This window comes from Felis catus, chromosome C2, assembly GCF_018350175.1.
Source record: "Felis catus isolate Fca126 chromosome C2, F.catus_Fca126_mat1.0, whole genome shotgun sequence".
NCBI lineage: Eukaryota > Metazoa > Chordata > Mammalia > Carnivora > Felidae > Felis > Felis catus.
In genome coordinates, this window is record NC_058376.1 from 82,319,496 (window position 1) to 82,340,351 (window position 20,856).

The following is a 20,856-nucleotide window of genomic DNA, read 5'->3' on the forward strand; positions in this document are numbered from 1 at the left end:
TATGAAACCAAAAATGTACCACACATCTAATTCTGCTTTAGCTTTTTGATAAGGATGTGTTAGAAAGAGACAGAGAGACACAGGGGAGTGGGGGGAGAAGAAGGGACAAAAGGACGAGGGGGAAAGGAAGGGAGATAAAGAATTATAAAATATGGGTGGCACAACAAAATTAAACATTTTGAAATGTTTACTGCTCACTGTCAGGGTATCAAAACTGTATCTGCATACACATCTTTCTTTCCATTAAAAAAAATTTATTACCCTGGTTCCTCTAAAAACATCTTAAAATCATATTATCTCTTACCAGTGCCAATACATTTAGAAATTCTCTTGTGTCAAAATGCAGCAAAGTCCGAACATAGGGGTAGATTTCTTCCTCAGGGGAGGCTTCTGCTGAATGCAGGCGAATCAGAAATTCAAAAACCTTCAAGTTTAAAAAAAAAAAGTTGACGATCTTCTCTCCTTACAAAGTATCTTGCTGAAGCAACAACTGCCAGTTGGACAAAATAAAGGCAGGTGGAATTTAGTTTAAATTGCCACCATGCTGTAACTTCTCTAACCTGATTCCGCTATCATTACTGGCTGTAGTGATGGTGGGTAGGTTCTCTCCTACCATAGCAGATAGCTCCTGACTCACGTGTAACCTTCAATTACAGTTCATCTATAGTACATATTAACAAGAGGTGTGGATCATAAAACAAGAGGTGTGGATCATAATATAGTACATATTAACAAGAGGTGTGGAAATAGCACCAACCTGGTTTTTAACCAAGGGAACAAGATCTTCAGGGATGTCACCAAGGGGATAGGCTCGGCCTGCTAGACAACAGCTAGAAGAAAAGGAGAATAGATTTGGTGACTTGTAATGGGCTAACTTCCAGGTAACACATTGTTTCTCAAACCCAAGATACTCATTTGGTGTTTAAGCACACTCGGCTTTTGTCACATCAAGTTCAAACTTGATCAAGATGAGAGCCAGTTCAGAAATTGTGAGCAACAGGGATGGTGGTGAAATAAACACATCCCGTGACAGAGTAAGCACTTTCATTTCTTCTTATTTTTCCTAAAAGAAACCTATGCCACGCTAAGTGGACAGGAAGGAATGAGAACAGACTATTTGAAAGTCTCATACTCAGCACCAGAAAAATACCTAATGGCACCATTACGCTATGTTTTACCAGTGAAAAGCCTAATGTTCTCACAAACTTCAAACCAATGGCTCTAAGAACAGTGATTAAAGACAGGGAACAAGCTAGTCTAACAAAGGTCTGGAAAATGTCTGCAACAGAACAAGTCTTCAGGGAGAGGAGAAACTGATGAGAAATTAATTATACAGTTTTACCTCCAAATAGACCTTCCTTATGGCTAATGTTTTATGGTTTATGCCTTGCGGGTTCAACTATAAAGATGTCTTCTGAATATGTCCTCATTCTGGGGGGAAAGGCACAAATTTTAAACTTCTTTGAACTAGCCATCAATTTTGAATGTTGGATTAGAGACAGCATATTCTAAGAAATTTCAAGTACAGACAATAAAGTACTAGGGAGATGATGCATATGTTCTTCTAAAGAATCGATGTAACAAGTGTGAAACAGGTCTCAAAGTTAACTCTGGCACTAGATAGCAGCTAAAATGATGCTTTGGCAGGTTCTGCCACCTTCCGCCCTGCCAGTCTGACAGCCAGCTATCTGTCCAAAAGTTCTATTGGGACATAATTCTGAGCCTCCATAGTTTGTGGAAAGAATTCTGTTTGAGGAGTAAGGAGAGGAGATAAACATTTCACAGCTTAACCTCTGTCACTAACTTTTTCATGACCTAAACACATCTCTTGCCCTTTTATAAAAAAGAGAGAGAACACATATTCCACAGAGTTTCCAGTGCTAAAAATAAAATACTCTACCACCAGGCTTTCTCAACCTCAGCCTTATTGATACTTTGACAGAGATAATTCTTCGTTGTATGGACTACCCTATGCACTCAGCAACATCGCTAGCCACCACCCATTAGATGCCAGCAGCATATCTCTCCCAGCCCCAAATGTGACAAGCAAAAATGTCTCTAGACATTGCCAAAGATCAGGGCGGGGGGGGGGGGGTGTACCAATGGGGGACAAAATCACCCATGGTTGAAAACCACTACTGTACAAGCAATAAAACATGAAAAGCACTATACACATAAGACATGACAGTACCTCTAAGAATACGGGGCGGGGGGAGGGGGAATTATAGAAAAAGTACACGTAGATAAATTAAAAAAAAAAAAAATCTCTTACCTAATATATACAAGCAGCTTGTTGCCCATAACAACTTGCTCATCTAAAACAGAAAAAGTATCTTCAGCAATTCTCTCAAAACCTTTTCAGAAATAAAATCTTTATGTGGAAACAAAAAATAAAACTTGGCATTTGAGTTAAGTATCTTCCTAAAGAATACATAGAGAAAAAAACCACCTCAATTCTTGTTTTTAGAATTTCCATTAGATTCTTTTCATAGACAAAAAACCAATGAGTCAATGAAGCATACAGAAGAAGGAATACATCTGAGGGTAGAGAACCATATATTGTTGGCTTTACCAATAGTTTGGGACCAGGGTAAAGTGTAGAGCAGGCAGTTAGTTGATGAGTTAAAGGTCATGACCAATTAAGCAATATTAAGGACTAATAATGTCTTCTCATCTATAACATGGACTCTTACCACCCACTGTGCTCTAGGGTTGTGAAGGCCACTGTTCACAAATGTTTAAAATAAGAGACTTAGATAAAATGATCTTTAGGACCCTTTTTATTCTAAGTTACATCTAAAAAGTAAGATTCTGTCACATGATAATATAAGTCTATCTCTTGGTTAAAAGAAATCAGAAATATAATTATATCAGTTTTAGGCAAAGGGGTCAAGGGCAACAAGACAATAAAGTAAGAGCCTCAAGAGTGGTGAAATGACCAGTAATTCTTACGGTGTGCAGATTATAGGAATTTGCGATTGGTTATAATAAACTGCAATTTCTACTTTTGGTATATGAGTAGTGAGCATAATGTAAGCAAGTGTACATCTCTTAATCAGTAATCCTTTCTAAATACAATAATGCCTTGCATTGTGAGTAACTTGTCCTGTGAGTGTTCCATGAGACAAGCAAACATTTCTAATAAATTTTAACTTGATAAACGAGTGATGTCTTGCAATATGAGTAGTACAAGATGCTGAATGTCACATGATCACAACTGACCCAGTGGTTCTTCTCTCTTTCACTTGCAGGATTGTGGGTGATCATCTCCCATTGCTCAGATGCTCGGTCTCAGGCCACGGTGTTTGGCAGTAATCTGTGATTTTTCAGAACGGTGGAAGGTGCCCACAACTGGCACTAGTGTATTTTTTTGTCACTTCAAAGCACCTATGGACAGTTCCTTGTTTTTCCATACAATAGCTTAGCAATGCTTTGCTTTATTCTAGATTAGGCTGCCTCCAGATATAGACCCTTTCCTCTGCTGCCAGCTACATTAAATATAGTATATGCCAAGAGTTTATTAATACTGTACTGTAGCCAACATCCATGCGAGCATATACAATGGACTGCATGCAGAAAAAGGCTGAAAAGAAAGGCGGTAAGAAGGAGATGATTACAATGGAAGTTAAGAAGGAAATCATCGAAGTATGAATGAGGTATGCAAGTGGCCGATATTGCAAGATTTTATAAGAAGTCTGTGTCTACATCTCACCTGCAGAGAAGGAGGAGAAAAAGGCAGAGAAATCCCTCACTTCAAATGAGATTAGGGAGATGTATAAAATGTGGGAAAAGTACAAAATTTTGTAGAAAAGCACTACCCAAATAAGGCTGTAGCAGTGAGAGCAATGAATCTATTTAAAAACAATACAATGTCACATTTCCACAAAATTCTCAAAAGGAGGCAAAAGAAAGCGTCACTGGATAGGCTCCTTGTTAAAGTTGCACAAAACAAAAAAGATTCCACTGAGGCAATAAACAGCAGTGATTCCATCAGTGATAGTGAAAGTCGTCCTGCACAATAACCCTCCTCTCTCATCTCCCTCACAGCAGCCATGAAGGTTTTCAAAGGTAAGTGCAGTTTAATGTTTTCCTTTCTATATTGTATTTTCTTTCTTATTTTGTATTATATTACAGTATTATAATCATTTTTATATGAGTATTTTTGCGTTGTGGTACGAATCATCTGAGTTTCCATTATTTCTTCTGAGGAAATTCACTTTGGTATACAAGTATGTTTCCAGAACAAATTATGCTCACAAACCAAGGTTTTACTGTACTCCAGATCTGTGTTGTCATAAGTGCAAATAAACTTGAATTGCTTGAAATTATGAGTAACTATAATATGCTTCAATTCCAATTTTTTTAATTAATTTCATTTTTTAGAGACGTTTCACTAGGTTCACAGCAAAAATGAGAGAAAGGTATAGATATTCCCCATATATCCCCTATCCCCACACCGCACAATCTCCCCCACTATCAACATCTGCTCCAGAGTAATATATTTCTTATAATCAATGAATCTACAGTGACACATCATCACATGAAGTCCATAGTTTACATCAGGGTTCACTCTTAATGTTGTGCATACTATGTATGGGTTTTGGCAAATTTATGCTGACATATGAACACCATTACAGTATTGTCAGTTGTACAGAATAGTTTCACTTTTGTAAATTCTCTGTGCTCAGCCTATTCATCTCTCCCTTTTCATCAACCCCTATCTCACAGTTTGTGAGTTCAAGCACCATGTCGGGCTCTGAGCCAACAGCACGGAGCCTGCTTGGTATTTTTCTCTCCCTCTCTCTCTGCCCCTCTGAGGCTTGCTATCTCTCTCAAATAAATAAATAAATAAATAAATAAACATTAAAAAAAAGGGACACCACACTAATGAATGAATGGGTTAACCAGGGAATTGAAGAAGAAATGAAAAAATACATGGAGGCAAATGAAAACGAAAACACAACAGTCCAAAACTTTTGGGATGCAGCAAAGACAGTCTTAAGAGGGAAGTATACTGGAATTCAGACCTATCTCAAGAAGCAAGAAAGGACCCAAATACACAACCTAACCTTACACCTAAGGGAGCTAGAAAAGGAACAGCAAATAGAATCCTAAAACCAGCAGAAGAAGGGAAATAATAAAGAGCAGAACAGAAATAAATGATAAAGAAAAAAAAACCCATAGAATAAATCAATGAAACTAAGAGCTAGTTCTTTGAAAGAATTAACAAAATTGATAAACCCCTAGTCAGACTTATAAGAAAAAAGACCCAAATATATAAAATCACAAATGAAAAAGGGGTGATCACAACCAACACCACAGAAACACAAACAATTATAAAAGAATACTATGAAAAAAATTATATGCCAACGAACTGGGCAATCTGGAAGAAATGGACAAATTCCCAGAAACTCACATACCACAAAAACTGAAAGAGGAAGAAATAGAAAATTTGAACAGACCCATAACAGCAAACAAATTGAATGAATAATCAAAAATCTCCCAGGGCACTTGGGTGGCTCAGTTGGTTGAGCGTCCAACTTCGGCTCAGGTTATGATCTCATGGTTTGTGAGTTTGAGCCCCGCGTCAGGCTCTGTGCTGCCAGCTCAGGGCCTGGAGCCTGCTTCAAATTCTGTGTCTCCTTTTCTCTTTGCTCCTCCCCTGCTCGCACTCTGTGAGTGAATAAAGATTTAAAAAGAAAAAAAAAAAAAATCTCCCAATAAACAAGAGTCCTGGGCCAGATGCCTTCCCAGGGGAATTCTACCAGCCATTTAAAGAAGAGTTAATACCTATTCTTCTCAATCTGTTCCAAAAAAATGGAAATGGAAGGAAAACTTCCAAACTCATTCTATGAAGCCAGCATTACCTTGATTCTAAAACCAAAGACCCCACTAAAAAGGACAACCACAAGGCCAATATCCCTGATGAACATGAATGCAAAAATTCTCAATAAAATACTAGCAAATTGAACTCAACAGTACATTAGAAGAACTATTCACCATGATCAAGTGGGATTTATTCCTGGGATGTGGGGCTGGTTCAATATTTGCAAATCAACGTGATACACCACATTAATAAAAGAAAGGATAAGAACCATATGATCTTGTCAATAGATGCAGAAAAGCATTTGACAAAATACAGCATCCTTTCTTGATAAAAACCCTCAACAAAGTAATCATAAATGGAATATACCTCACATCACAAAAGCCATACACCAAATACCCACGGCTAGTATCTTCCTCAATGGGGAAAAACTGAGAGCTTTCCGCCTGAGATCAGGAACATGACAGGGATGTCCACTCTCACTTCTGTTGTTTAACATAGTATTGGAAGTCTTAGCCTCAGCAATCAGACAACACAAAGGAATAAAGGCATCCAAATCAGCAAGGAGGAAGTCAAACTTTCACTCTTCGCAGATGACATGATACTCTACATGAAAAACCCAAAAGATTCCACCAAAAAACTTCTAGAACTGATCCATGAATTCAACAAAATTACAGGATATAAAATCAATGCACAGAAATCGGTTGCATTCCTATACACCAATAATGAAGCGACAGAAAGAGAAATCAAGGAACTGATCCCATTTGCAAGTGCACCAAAAACAATAAGATACTTAGCAATAAACCTACTAAAAAGGTAAAAGATCTATACTCTGAAAACTATAGAACACTTCTGAAAGAAATTGAAGAGGACACAAAGAAATGGAAAAGCATTCCATGCTTATGGATTGGAAGAACATTGTTAAAAGCCTATACTACCCAAAGTAATCTATAAATGTAATGTAATCCCTATCAAAACACCACCAGCATTTTTCGCAGAGCTAGAATGAACAATCATTAAGTTTGTATGGAATCACAAAAAATCCCAAATAGCCAAAGCAATCCAGAAAAAGAAAAAACTGGAGGTACCACAATTCCAGATTTTAAGCTGTATTACAAAGCTGTAGTCATCAAGACAGTATAGTACTGGTGCAAAAACAGACACATAGGTCACAGGAAAAGAATAGAGAACCCAGAAATGGATGCACAACTGTATGGTCAACTAATCCTTGACAAAGCAGGAAAGAACATCCAATGTAAAAAAGACAGTCTCTTCAACAAATGGTGCTGGGAAAACTGGATGGTGACATGCAGAAGAATGAAACTGGACCACTCTCTTACACCATACACAAAAATAAATTCAAAATGGATGAAAGATCTAAATGTCAGACAGGAAACCATCAAAAACCTAGAGGAGAAAATAGACAGCAACCTCTCTGACCTCAGCCAGAGCAATTTACTAGACACATCACCGAAGGCAAGAGAAACAAAAGTAAACATGAACCACTGGAACCTCATCAAGATAAAAAGCTTCTGCACAGCAAAGGAAACAATAAACAAAACTACAAGGCAGCTTATGGAATGGGAGAAGATATTTGCAAATGATGTATCTGGTAAAGGGTTAGCATCCAAAATATATACAGAACTTAGCAAACTCAACACCCAAAAAACAAATAGCCCAGTGAAGAAATGGACAAAAGACATGAACATACACTTTTCCAAAGAAGACATCCAGATGACCAACCAACACATGAAAAGATGAGATACCACCTCACACCTGCCAGAATGGCTAAAACTAATAACACAAGAAACAACAGGTGTTGGTAAGGATATGAACAAAGCGGAACCCTCTTGCACTGCTGATGGGAATGCAAACTGGTGCAGCCACTCTGGAGAAGAGTATGGAGGTTCCTAAAAAAACTAAAAATAGAACTACCCTACGGTTCAGCAATTGCACTACTAGGTATTCACCCAAAGGATAAAAAAAATACAGATTCAAAGGGGACAAGCACCCCGATTTTTATAGCAGCATTATCAACAATAGTCAAACTATGGAAAAGAGCCCCAAAGTCCATCAACTGATAAATGGATAAGGATGATGTGGGGTGTGTGTGTGTGCGCGCGTGTATGCATGCATGTGTAATGGAATATCATTCAGCCATCAAAAAGAATGAAATCTTGCCATTTGCAATGACATGGATGGAACCAGAATGTATTATGCTAAGTGAAATAAGTCAATAAGAGAAACAAATATGATTTCACTCACATCTGGAATTTAAGAAACAAAAACAGATGAACATATGGGAAGAGGGGGGGAACAACATATGGGGGGAGAGGAAACAAAATAAGACAAGCCACAAGAGACTCTTAATGATAGAGAACAAACAGGGTTTATGGAGGGAGGTGGGTGGAAGATGGGCTAGATGGGTCATGGGTATTTAGGAGGGCACTGTGATGAGCACTGGGTATTGTATAAGTGATGATTCACTGAATTCTACTCCTCAAATCAATATTGTACTGTATGTTAACTAAAATTTAACTTAAAAATAAAATGTTTCTTATACACAACTTTTAGTTGAGTCTTATTTTTTGATCCATTCTAATAATCCCTTTCTTTTAATTGGTGTATTTAGACTATCGACATTTTAAATGATTATTGATAAGGTTGGATCAATGCCTACCATATTTTACTGTTTTCTATTTCTTGTCCTTATTCTTTATTCTTGTTTTGTCTTCAACACTTTTTCTGCCTTTTGAAGTTTTAACTGAGCATTTTATATAATTCTGTTTTTTCATTTTCCTAGTATATCAATTATACATCCTTTTTTAAGTTGTTGCTCTCAAGTTTGCAACATAAATTTACTAATGATTTACAATCCAAATAGATTTACAATCCAAATCTACTTCCAAGTAACACTATACCGCTTCACAGGTACTAGAAGTATCTTACACTAACAAAATACTCTTAATTCTTCTCTCCTGTTCCTGTGTCCTTGCTCCCATTCATTTCATTTATACATAAACATAAAACACACAAGCATCCGTACACACATAATCAAATATATTGTTATTATTATCTTGAACTATTATTACCTGACAGGTCAATTAAGAATAAGAAAAACAGAGTTCTTCTTAAGCCAAGCTGTTTGAATCTTGTTGCTTGGTGGTGTGGTCTATATATGCTGTGTTTGGAAGGAAGCAGGGGAGTGGGCTCCTGACCTCAGCTGGCCTCGGGGTAGAGGACACCACTCCAATTACACCCCAGAACTGCAGTCCAGGTCTCAACATTGCAACATCCCTAGACTCCATGACCAGAAGACGCCATTTGCAGAGGCTCATGGCAGAGCAGCTTGTAAAAGTCGGGGTACATCCTGAGAAAACTGGGCAGTATGTTTCTGGAAACTACTGTTGGAGCTAAGCTCTTGGTTTCTCTGCTGGACCACAGATTTCTGGGGGGTACACTCAGTCCCCTAGATGTTGGCTGACATGCCACTGTCTTTGAAAAGACTGCGCATCACTGAGGCAGCCCCTTTTTCCCAGTAAAAAGTCTGGAGAACTCAGCAGTGGCTGGTTAGAGGGGAATCAAGTTGCACTTTCTCTACTCCTCACAGTTTCCCTGCTTGTCAACTGAGTTTCCTCCTGAGGAAGATCATTTCCCTCACAAAGCCCAGGTCTCTGCAGACCAATTAGCAAGGGGCACTAACAGCCATGCATGTCTGTCCTGGCAAAGGCCAATGTTTTTTGAAGAGAGCTCAAACTCCCTCCCCAGCCCATGTCTAGTGAACACCAGAGCAGGGAAAGAATCAAGCCCATTCCCGGTCCTCTTCTCCTCTGTGAACTGAATTTCAGAAATTTTTTTCTACACGCAACACAAAGCGTCCAGATCGATAAAACAATAAGGGGGGGAAATGTGTTTTGTTTTGTTTTATTTTTTCCTGGAAATTTTGCTTCAAATTTTGCTGTACCATAGAGCCCAGAAAGACATGTGTTCTCATTTGCCTGCCTGACTCCATGGTGGCGTCGCTTTTATGTTCCATTCGTGGCATTCGAGTTGCTCTCCTTTACAGCCCTGTTTCTCAAGTTCTGTTCAAGTTAAACTCGTGTAAAACTCTCCATGGTGCTGGGAGCAGCATGTGTGTTGCTGCTGCATAAGAATCTGTACTTGGATGCCAATTGACAGTTGTGTACCCGTAATCATTAGTGGCAATGATGGCATTCTGAAAAGCAATTCTTATACAGTGAGTTCTACAATTCTTTGGAAAAAAGAATAAGAAAAATAAAAGTTTTTGTTTTACCTTCACTTATTCTGATGTTCTTTCTTGAATCTGAGTTTCTTATCTATATTATTTTCTTTCTCTCTAAAGATTTTCTATTAATATTTCTTGTAAGACAGGTCTATTGGCAACAAATTCCCTCTATTTTTGTTTGTCTACGAAAGTCTACTTCCCCTTCACTTTTGAAGGATAATTTTACAAAGGATACAAAATTCTATGTTGATGGGCTTTTCTCTCAACATTTTAAGTATTTGTTCCCAACACTTTAAATATTTACTCCACTCTCTTCTTTCCGCATGGTTTCTAAGAAGTTGGATGTCATTCTCATTTTTGCTCCTTGTAAGTAAGGTTCTTTTTCCGTGTGGCCTCTTTCAGAATCTCTAGCTTTAATTTCTGCAATTTAAATATAATAGCCTAGGTTTGAGGTTTTTTGTTGTTTATCCTGCTTGGTGTTCTCCTAGCTTCCTGGATCTGTGGTTTGATGTCTGACATACATTTGGGGAAATCCTCAGTAATTATTGCTTCAGATGCTGCTTCTGTTCCTTTCTTTCTTCTCCCTCTGGCAGTCCCATTATGGGTAAGTTACACCTTTTGTACTTGTCCCACAGGCCTTAGATGTTCTCTTCTGCTTTTTTCAGTCTTTCTTCCCTTGGCTTTTCAGTTTTTGGTGTTTTTTTTTTTTTTTTAACTTTTCTGTTATGTCCCCAACCTCAGAGATTCTTTCCTCAGCTATGTCCAGTCTATTAACGAGCCCATCAAAGGCATTCTTCATTTCTGTGAGCTTTGTGGCATTTTAACTTTACCTAGTCCCATCTCCCTTTCCCCAGCTTTACCAGAGCTCTGAAAACCAAAAGCCTTGTACAAATCAGCAACCTAATAGCCACCTGAGGGGACAAAATAGGTTGGGCGCTTGCCCACACAAAAACTTATTCATATCTAAGGGTGATGGGGGGAAAAGGCAATATAAGGGATACCTGTGGTTAATAAAACTGTATCTCTACTTTATCAGTGTGAATATCCAGTTTTGACATTGTGCTTTTGTTTTGCAAGGTGTTATCACTGGGGGAAATTGGGTAAAGAGAATACATGATCTCGTGTTATTTCTTTCAACTGCACGTGACTCTATAATTTCCTCATAAAAAAAGTTTAATTAGAAACAAAACTTGTTCACTAATGTAGCAGCATTACTTAGAACAGCTCCAAATTGTAAGCAACTCAAATGTCCATCATCTGGTGAATAAACAAATGACAGTATATCCAACCCATCAAATACTACTCAGAAGTAAAAGTGAACAAAATATTAACACATGCAACAAGATGGATGTATCTCTACAAACAAGTGAAGTAAAAGTGAAGAAATAAAGCTAAGTGAAAGAAATAAAACACCAAAGATCACCTACTGTATGACTCCACTTACAAGAAACGTAGTGACAGAAAGCACATCAGTGATTGCATGGAGGTCAGCCCGGAGGAAAACCTTGAGTACCACGGGCAGGAGGAAACTTTTTAGTGTGAAGGAACTCTAGCTCCTTCTACCGTTTGATTATGGTGGTGATCATATGATTATATACGATTATCAAAATTCATACTGCACACATAAAATTGAATTTTATGAAATTTAAGTATCTTAAAATAGAAAAAGGAGAAAAAAATTAAGACTTAGAAAAGTAATACCTGTTAGTGTTCTTCCTGCATTCAGAGGAGGAGAAATGACTCTGAAAAGTTTCTGCATTAAAATTAAAAATAAAACAATCACCATCATTTTTAAAAAAATTGTATTTTCAAAAAACAATCAAGAATCTTCTACTATTAATCACCTTTCTCTGAATAAATCAGTTATTTGCTATTGGGATTAAATACAAAAACTTTTAAGGTGGACACAAACTATTATTCAAGAATCACTAGGAAACAACTGTTATCATATTCCTCACTGAAAGAGACCATTTAGTAAATACCAGTTAGGTGAAGGTGTTTGTTGAGTTGTAATTTCTGACATAAATATCCTTAGGCTCATCAAAATGATTAAAAAAAAAAAGTGAAGGGATTAATAGCCCACCAAAATGGCAATGAAGATTATTTTAAACTGAAAACATCTGAACAGCAGACACAAAAGGAAACATTATCTAAATTTAAACACAGCCTCTGAAAACACAGTAAGATTAATGATAAAACTACATTGGCCTTCCTCAGAGGGAGTTTCCTGTTTGGGAGAGGACAGGCCCTTAGAACTGGGAACTGCAAATCAAACTGTTCATTAGCCAAAAAAAAAACCAATCCTTATTTTCCTAGGAAGGCCCTAAATCCCTCCCTCCCCGCTAACCAACATTTTGTTAAACAGGTATATAAACCTTTAGTTCCCGCCAGTCAGTAAAGTCCTCATTACTAAGTGCTCCCAGTACTTGTGTGAATAAACCTTTCCTTTTCTCCTGTTAATCTGTCTTTTGTCAGCTAATCTGCAGCCCTCCTCCCCCCACTGAGACCTAAATTCCTAGAGGAAGTTCTTTCCCTCCCAACACAAGGCACTACTTTTACCTCAGAAGCAGCCACAGCTACAACTAAGGAAAGATTTCAGAGACCCTGGTAGTCATCTCAAATATGATGACGCTGTCATTCCAGAAAATCTAGAAATTCTCAAGAGGCAGGAGACCTTTTAATTTAGACCTCTTTAAGTACTAAAATAATTAAACTTCAAATAATGACAAGTGATTTCCTTGTGAGCAGAAAGTTACAAATACGGAATCACAGAACACACCTACCTAACCTCCCATTGCTAAACTCTCCAAATGACTAATAACAAATACCAAGCTCTTTCTGAAAACCATTAAACTTGAAAACCTCTCTTAACACAAAACAAGGCAACCTTAATAGCCCACAGCCCATCTGAGATGTGTAGATATAAATGCAAAACAGATTTTGAGGATTAAAACACACACACACAAAACTAAAATTTAAAATGCAACAATAACAAAAACCCAGCAATCATTTTTATCACCATAGAATATATCAAATTAGAATCTGTTTCTAAGGATTATTTTTGAGAGAAGGCAGAATTGTAGAGGCCGCTTTTAGAGAACGGGCTTGGGCAATGGAAACCAGATCAAGGTAAAAGGGCCCACGGCAACCAAGACCAAGGAGCTGAAAGCAAACAGGCAATTCAAATAGGTTCATTGAGCGACCCACCTCAAAATAGCCACAGTCCCTAACTGACCAATTATAACCACACACAGTTCCTAAGATTACCAAAGAAGAGAAAATTCCATTTTTCCCATATTCCCTGACTTCACCCTGTAACTGTGGCCACTCACCACTGCCTTTGCTGTCTCTCCTTTGCTGTCCTGCCTGCCTTCCACACCTTTGCGGTGTATTCAGTAAACTTTTATCTCTTTTTCTGCCTTGGGTGAATTCTTTCACCACCTGTGCCACCAGCCCCCATGTGATCAGAGCGCCCCACATTTGCAACTGGGATGTCCAACATTTGGTGGCCCAAATGAGACCCTCTGATGGCCTGGAGCTCTCCCCGGATTCTCTGGGAATTTCTTGGGGCTTTCCCTCCGCGGACCATCCAATTGGAGGATCCCACAGAAACTGCATTAATTCTTCCTAACTGTGGTTTAAGAGTGAGACAAAACATTTTTTGCATGTAGGGAGGTCCTGGATCTCACTGAGCTGACAGTTCTTTCCAGGGATGTACTGGACTTCGGAGGAAAGCAGCTGAGAGATGTTCAAGTGTAAAAAAATCCTTACTAGACACACAGACAATCAGGGTCAAAACCAGGGGAAGAGGGCTGTGGCACATTTTGGAAACTGACCAAGAGAAGAGAGGAACAACCAAAACTGGAGGAGTTTTGAATTAGAGTAATAGTCACCTACCTACAAAGCTAAGGGTGTTTAAGAAAGCATGAAATATCACAAGACAACTGCTGACTTAGCAATACCAAAGACAGTTTTGGATAGCCATTAAATACGCAAAAAAAAAAAAAAAAAAGGTTGACTGGATGCCTTCCACAGATGCCTGGCTCTTCTAAGCCAGGTAATTAGTCATTGTAATAAAACAATGGGCTCACAGGGTGCTACATATATCCACAATCCATTATCTACAATTCTGTCCTCAATTTAAGGCAAATAACAAAGTGGATACGGCATTTGGTTCTTTTTAAAATAAGACCAAATGCTTTTTAGTGATTAGGAGAATAAATTATAATGCATGCTGTAAGTGCTAAACTGGAAAAAGCAACATATTAGCAATTGACAAATAAAGATATTCCACCATTATGAGGACCTTCCCCCAGCACAATATATCTACAAATAATATTTCTTAATAGTACATTTACTACACACAGTAAGTATATGAATATTTTATACCTTTTGGAAAACTTACTATAATATCAAAAATTCTTAAACAAACAAACCAACTTAGTCTAACAGGCAGGCATTACTTTTATCTATTGCTCCCTGGGATTTAAATACCTATTTATGCAGACAAAAAAGAAAGCAATGGCAGAAGGTATGAAATTCAAGGTCACCTAATGCACCAAGCTAAAATGGGTGCAAGTCTAATAATATATCTACAAGAAATTAAACAATGATTGGATGAAAACAGAATCTATTCAAAGTAAATGAATAGGAAAAAAGCCATTCATAGACAAATGTGTGTCCAAGTTAGGAAATATCTTACCTCCATTGGACTAATAAATTCATTCATGCCTCTGTTGTAAACATAGATCATAGCATCATACAGACGATTTTCCCAACACATGAGAACTACCTGTAAAAAGAAGAGTTGTCTCACCAATTATTTTCCTTAAAGCTTTAACAATGGAGAAGATCTTAAATACTCTTCCCTATCTATCTTAGTCCTTCTCTGAAAAAAACTGAAGTACAGTTGACCCTTGAACAATGTGGAGGTTAGGGGCGCTAACCCCTCCTCACCCCCACACAAAAACCCATATATAACTTTTGACTCCCCCACAACTCAACTATGAATAGCCTACAGTTGACCAGAAGCCTTATTGATAACATAGTCAAGTAACACCTATTTCATATGTTATGTGTGTTATATTCTGTATTCTTACAATAAAGATAGAGAAAATATGTTATTAATAAAATTATAAAGAGAAGGAGATACATTTACAGTACTGTGCTTGCATTAATTGAAAAAATTCCACATATAAATATATCTGTGTAGTTCAAAATCCTGTTGTTCAAGGATCAACAGTACTCAAACACAGTGTCAGGGTAACAGCTGTTGTAGGTTCAATACTACTTTTAATTGTACAATGGCTACTTTCAAACATCCCCAATGTCTATTTTTCTCTCCATCCTCCCCCTTTCCATACTCATTTTGCCCTTGGTCAATAGCTCTACAAATTATTTACTGAACACTTATATTCATTCAGGCCCACTCCTAGGCATCAGAGATAAAGTGATAGATCAGACAAATCTCAACTTAGTCTCTACCCTTACAGAACTACTGTTCATCTTGGACACTTAACAAAAGAAGGGAGGGGCAGAAAATGATATGTGAGTTACACCTGGGGAAGTTACTCAATTATACAAATAATTCATTTACAAATGTGATGTGTTACAAAGCAACCTGACGTGCTCTAGAGTATTCAGAAGGTTATCCCTGAGGAAGCAATATTTAACTTAGGACCTAAAGGATGCATATAATGAGAGGCAAAAGCAGAGATGAACTCTAGGGACTATGTGGGCTGAAGCAGTAAGGATGAAGGTCTACAGAAGAAAGAAGCTTGAAGTGTTTAAGGATGGAGAGAACTGATCTGTGAAAATATTCAGAAGAGGAACAGTGGTGACCTGCAGTGTATAGTACTTTATATTCTGTTCCTATGAGAGTTACACTCCCGACGGACAAGGGAAGAGGGCTGTTAGAAGAGCAGAAGTTGGCAAAGGAGAATGATAAGGACCAACCAGAGAATTAAGAGGAAAAACAGAGTGAGGTGTCATGGGAGAGTTTTGAGACTGAGGCAGGTTCTGGGACCTCTTCTCTCACTAACCACCCTATGAGCCCATGCTGTGATCATACATCTCTGTACTGATGATTAACACATTTACGGCTTTAGCCCTACCTCCCCTCTGATCCATATATCCAACCACTTACTTGGTATCTTCACCTGAATATCTAATAGCAATCTCAAAATAAAAACAGAACTCCTGATTTTGTCTCTCAAACTTCGACCTATGCAGTCTTCTTAGAGGCATCACTACCTGCATTTACCTCAAGCCAAAAAAAACTAAGTGTCATCCTTAAATTCTCTCTTTCCCACACTTCCACACTCTTGCCTCTGATTCATTAGCAAATCAATTCTACTGCCATAACATATCCAAAATCAGGCCATCTCTCTCCATCTCATTGCAACCATCTCTGGTCAAGACCACCTCCTGAAACAGTGTCTAATTAATCTTACTTCTTCTGATCTTGACTCCCACCTTCATTCTGTTATACCTAAGTAAACCAGAGTCATCTTGCTTAAAACCGTTTAATGATTTCCCAGAGCACTCAGAATAAAATGGAAAAATCTGGACCTTGCCCTGAAAGGACTACCTCTCTGTTTCAACCAAGCTCCAAGTCTATTTGCCCTTTATCTGTAACTTTAACATGAGGGTTTTTTTTGTTTTTTGGGTTTTTTTTTTTTTTTTTTTTTTGCATTAGCTGTTGCTTTTGCCTGGAACAATCTTCTCCAAGATCTCTGCATTGCTGATTCCTTCTTGTCAGATTCCAGACTCAATGTTACTTCCTTAGGGAGATTTTCTACAGTTAACCAATCTATAAGGTAGCCTCACATCCTCTACCATATTGACTGACTTTTAACATAACACTTATTTTTTTATACTTCTGGTTTATCTGTTTGTTGTCAAACTTTTTGGCTAAAATGTAACCCTCTGAGAGGATAAGCATTATCCACTAGGGTCACTGAAGCATCCTCGGAGCCTTATACTCAATGCCCCTCGAATTAATAACAAATGAGTAAGTAAAATGTGAAAAATATGACTTGATATAGTGAACATGGAGGGCATAGCTGATCCACTAAAAGCAAGGTTGAAGAGTTATTAGGATGTGGGAAAAATGGAAGTACAACCTAGATGATGCTTTCAAGACATTCGGCTATGACTAGGAAGAGGGACATGGGGCAGTAACCTATGGGGAAGAAGGAAAGAAGGCTTGATATGAAGAGAAGGGAAACTGAAGAGATTTTTTAAATTGTTATTTTAACATAAAAAACACTAGAGCATATTTATATTTACATAGTGCTGGGGAAAAGCTAAAAATATTGGGAAGATAAGAAATGAGAAATTTCTCTTAAACTAATATGGGTAAATCAAACTAGATTGATAACATGCTCTCAAATCACTTTAACTATTATCTGACATGAAAACTCTGCCAAATTACCCACACAACAGAAAGGCATACATAAAAGAGTATCTGGCTTTACTTAGCAAACTCACAGCCATTCATAAAGAGCTTCCAGGAAGAAAACAATAACTATTTCTCCAAGCCCTTCATTTCTGTGTGACTTTGCACCTTTTAAAAAAGTACTTTTGGTCAAAGATCTTTAAGTCATCATATTTTAGCTCAATAGGGCTTGCTTACTTATTAGGACCTTGTACCTTTGCAGAAGTGGCATGCTCATTACTAGGGCTAATATGGAACTGAACAGTTAAGAGTGAAATGTCTAGGGGCGCCTGGGTGGCTCAGTCAGTTGAGCAGACGACTTCGGGTCAGGTCATGATCTCGTGGTTTGTGAGTTTGAGCCCCATGTAGGGCTGGGTCCTCACAGCTCAGAGCCTGGAGCCTGCTTCCATTCTGTGTCTCCCTCTCTCTCTGCCCCTCCTCTGCTTGCACTCTGTCTCTCTCAAATATAAATAAACATTAAAAAAAAAAAATAGACTGGGGCGCCTGGGTGGCTCAATCGGTTAGGCGTCCGACTTCGGCTCAGGTCATGATCTCTCAGTTCGTGGGTTCGAGCCCCGCATGGGGCTCTGTGCTGATAACTCAGAGCCTGGAGCCTGCTTCGGATTCTGTGTCTCCCTCTCTCTCTGACCCTCCCCTGCTCATGCTTTGTCTCTGTCTCAAAAAAGAGTGAAATGTCTAAGGCCAAAATATATAATGCTCCTCAATTTAGGACTGAAAACTTACTGTAGAGACCTCAGATACACTTGGAGATAGATTATCAAACAATGGGCTGGCTGGTCAAGCTAAGACATCCTGTAATTTGCTTCTTATACTGTGTTCTGCATTTCAAAACTCAATGTATGAAAGTTATGAACACTGGACATATAAAGTACCTTTCTGAAAAATGGCATCATATTCTTAAAAGTAAAAATATTCTATTATTTGCGTGGAAGTACTCATAGTTGAAATTCACTTGTAGGATGAAAAATGTACTAGTGAATAAGCAAATGGATGAAGAAGGATTAGTCAATAAGCATTTATTGAGCAACTACCAAATGTGAACTTTATGCTCAGTGCTTTGGTGGATTTCAAAGAAACAGAAGACTCTTGGCTTGCAGGAGTTCATATCCTAGCTTTCACTAAAGACCAGTCCTAAGAAATATTGACAAAGACAAGTTTAAGAGACATCTTACCAAAAGCGCTCCGTAAACAACCGGGGTTGATAGAAGGCACAGTGAGGCCCAATCAGTCAGGTAAGTATAATTAATAAAGGAATGTTGTTTATTCCATATATTAGTAAAGTTTGTATAAACTCACCTGCTGAATATCTAGGCTGGTGATATCCATATGTACAATGAGGGCTTCCACATTTTCCATTAACTTTTTATCTTGGAAATGAACAATCAAGTCTTTCATTACCTGGGGGGTCATCCCCACCAATTTATCACTTAAAATATATGGTTCAAGGCACTCCAAAAACACTCCTTTAGCCACTGAATTCTCACTCAATTTGTCATACATCTGGCTAAATAAAAGATCCCTGTAACAGAGAAAGAAAAAAACTTTCAGAAATATTCTGAACATCCATTAAATTCAGCCTGCTAACTATATGTCCTCGTTTTCCTATTTCAACAAAGCTTAACAAAACAAGCTTAACAAAAACAGTAACAACAAGAGTCTCAATCAATTCTCCCAATACTTTTACAACCAAGAAAAGCTGAATAAGTTAAATTATTTGCTATAAGTCACATAGCCAACATGTGATGGAGTCAGAATTCGAACTCAGCCTGCTGACCTAAATCCTGTGTTGAGTCTATTATGGCACACTGCTTCTTAAAGCGATGGTGATATGGCAGTGGGTAATAAAGTAAACATGATAGAGTAGAAAAAATATGAAAAAGGACTATTCCTAGGGGTGCCTGGCTGGCTCGGCAGAGCATGCAACACTTGATCCTGGGGTCATGAGTTTGAGACCCATGTTGGGTGCAGAAATTACTCAAAACAGGACTATTCCTAATTTATCCTTTCCCCTTTCCTGGTATCTAAATATTCCCAGCTCATATACAAAGCCAATATGTTTCCTGATCTAGCTCTTACCCCTTGATTCCCAAAGGGTTTAGGCAGGGATTACTGATAAGAAAGGAAGAAGAAAATATTCACTATTTTAAAAATCTATCTGGAATTTATTTTATTGCAGAAACAAAATTTTTTCATTAATCTAAATGCCACCACACTCAATAATTATACTTTATTTATTTCATATTTCTTCTGCAAGTAGTCCATGAGTAATTTTAGAGTTATACTCATTGTAGATATAATTCCAAATTCTTTCATGCAACATTATATAATACACATCATTCTATGATGCTACCTACCCTTATATTTACCATTTTGTCTCACTCACAATGTTTCAACATGCTGAAATATTAGAATTTACCTAAGTATTCCTGTACTTACTTCCAGTATTTTACTATCATGAATGATGACACAATGAACATCTACATATACACTCTTTCCCATCTGGGGGATTTAATTCCTTAGTCATTCTACTTTTAGAAATTTATCTTAAATCAAAAGATATGAAAAATCTTGTGGTGGGGCACCTGGGTGGCTCAGTTCGTTAAGCATCTGACTTCGGCTCACGTCACGATCTCACGGTTCGTGAGTTCGAGCCCACTGTGGGCTCTGGGCTGACAACTCAGAGCCTGGAGCTTGCTTCCGATTCTGTGTCTCCCTCCCTCTCTGCTCCTCCCCCACTCACGTTCTGCCTCTCTCTCCTTCAAAAATAAATAAACACTTAAAAAAATTAAACAAGAAAAATCTTGTGGTATTTGAAATTACTAAATCATCTTCAAAAAGTATCATAGCACCAATTTACGCTGCCACCAGCAATGTAGCATTATACACTTTCACCAGACAATTGTGTTTGATTCTACTACCAGATAATTTAATAAGTGTAAATTAAATAATATTGCTGTCTTTAATTCTTTGATGACTGGCAAAATTAAGTGTTTTCCATGTTCCCATTCATACATTGTATTGCTTTGTTTTCGTTCACCTGGTTCATTCATTTCCTTTTTTTGTTTAATACAAGAACTGTGCTAGTTCTATTTATCTCTTAAGACTATTTATTTTTTACTAAATGTGAAAATAAATGTTTTTAGAAATGTTATTTCTTTACATGTGTGTCATGTCGCTCGTGAAAAGTGGTAGCTGGTTCATCTACAAGTGTGGTCTTTCATGACAGTTCCACAAAAAGGCCCCCGGTAGGAGGGGGCCCTTGCCTCATCTGAAGTCTTGGAAGACAGCAGATGATAAGAGAATTGGCTACAAATGCACCAGAACGAC

At 37.9% G+C, this 20,856-nt stretch overlaps 1 protein-coding gene across 16 annotated transcripts in view; it reads right to left on the reverse strand.

Annotated features, from left to right (window-relative positions):
• Nucleotides 1-20,856, reverse strand: part of VPS8 (VPS8 subunit of CORVET complex) — a 252,516-nt gene that overhangs the window by 146,891 nt on the left and 84,769 nt on the right. For all 16 annotated transcript variants that reach the window (XM_045037181.1, XM_045037182.1, XM_011286041.3 and 13 more), the window contains 6 exons: nt 18,826-19,048; nt 14,773-14,862; nt 11,772-11,823; nt 2,273-2,315; nt 758-830; nt 305-424 (listed from right to left, as the gene is read on the reverse strand). In XM_045037181.1, coding sequence (XP_044893116.1) covers nt 305-424; nt 758-830; nt 2,273-2,315; nt 11,772-11,823; nt 14,773-14,862; nt 18,826-19,048 — 601 coding nt within the window. The remainder of the gene's footprint in view (nt 1-304; nt 425-757; nt 831-2,272; nt 2,316-11,771; nt 11,824-14,772; nt 14,863-18,825; nt 19,049-20,856) is intronic.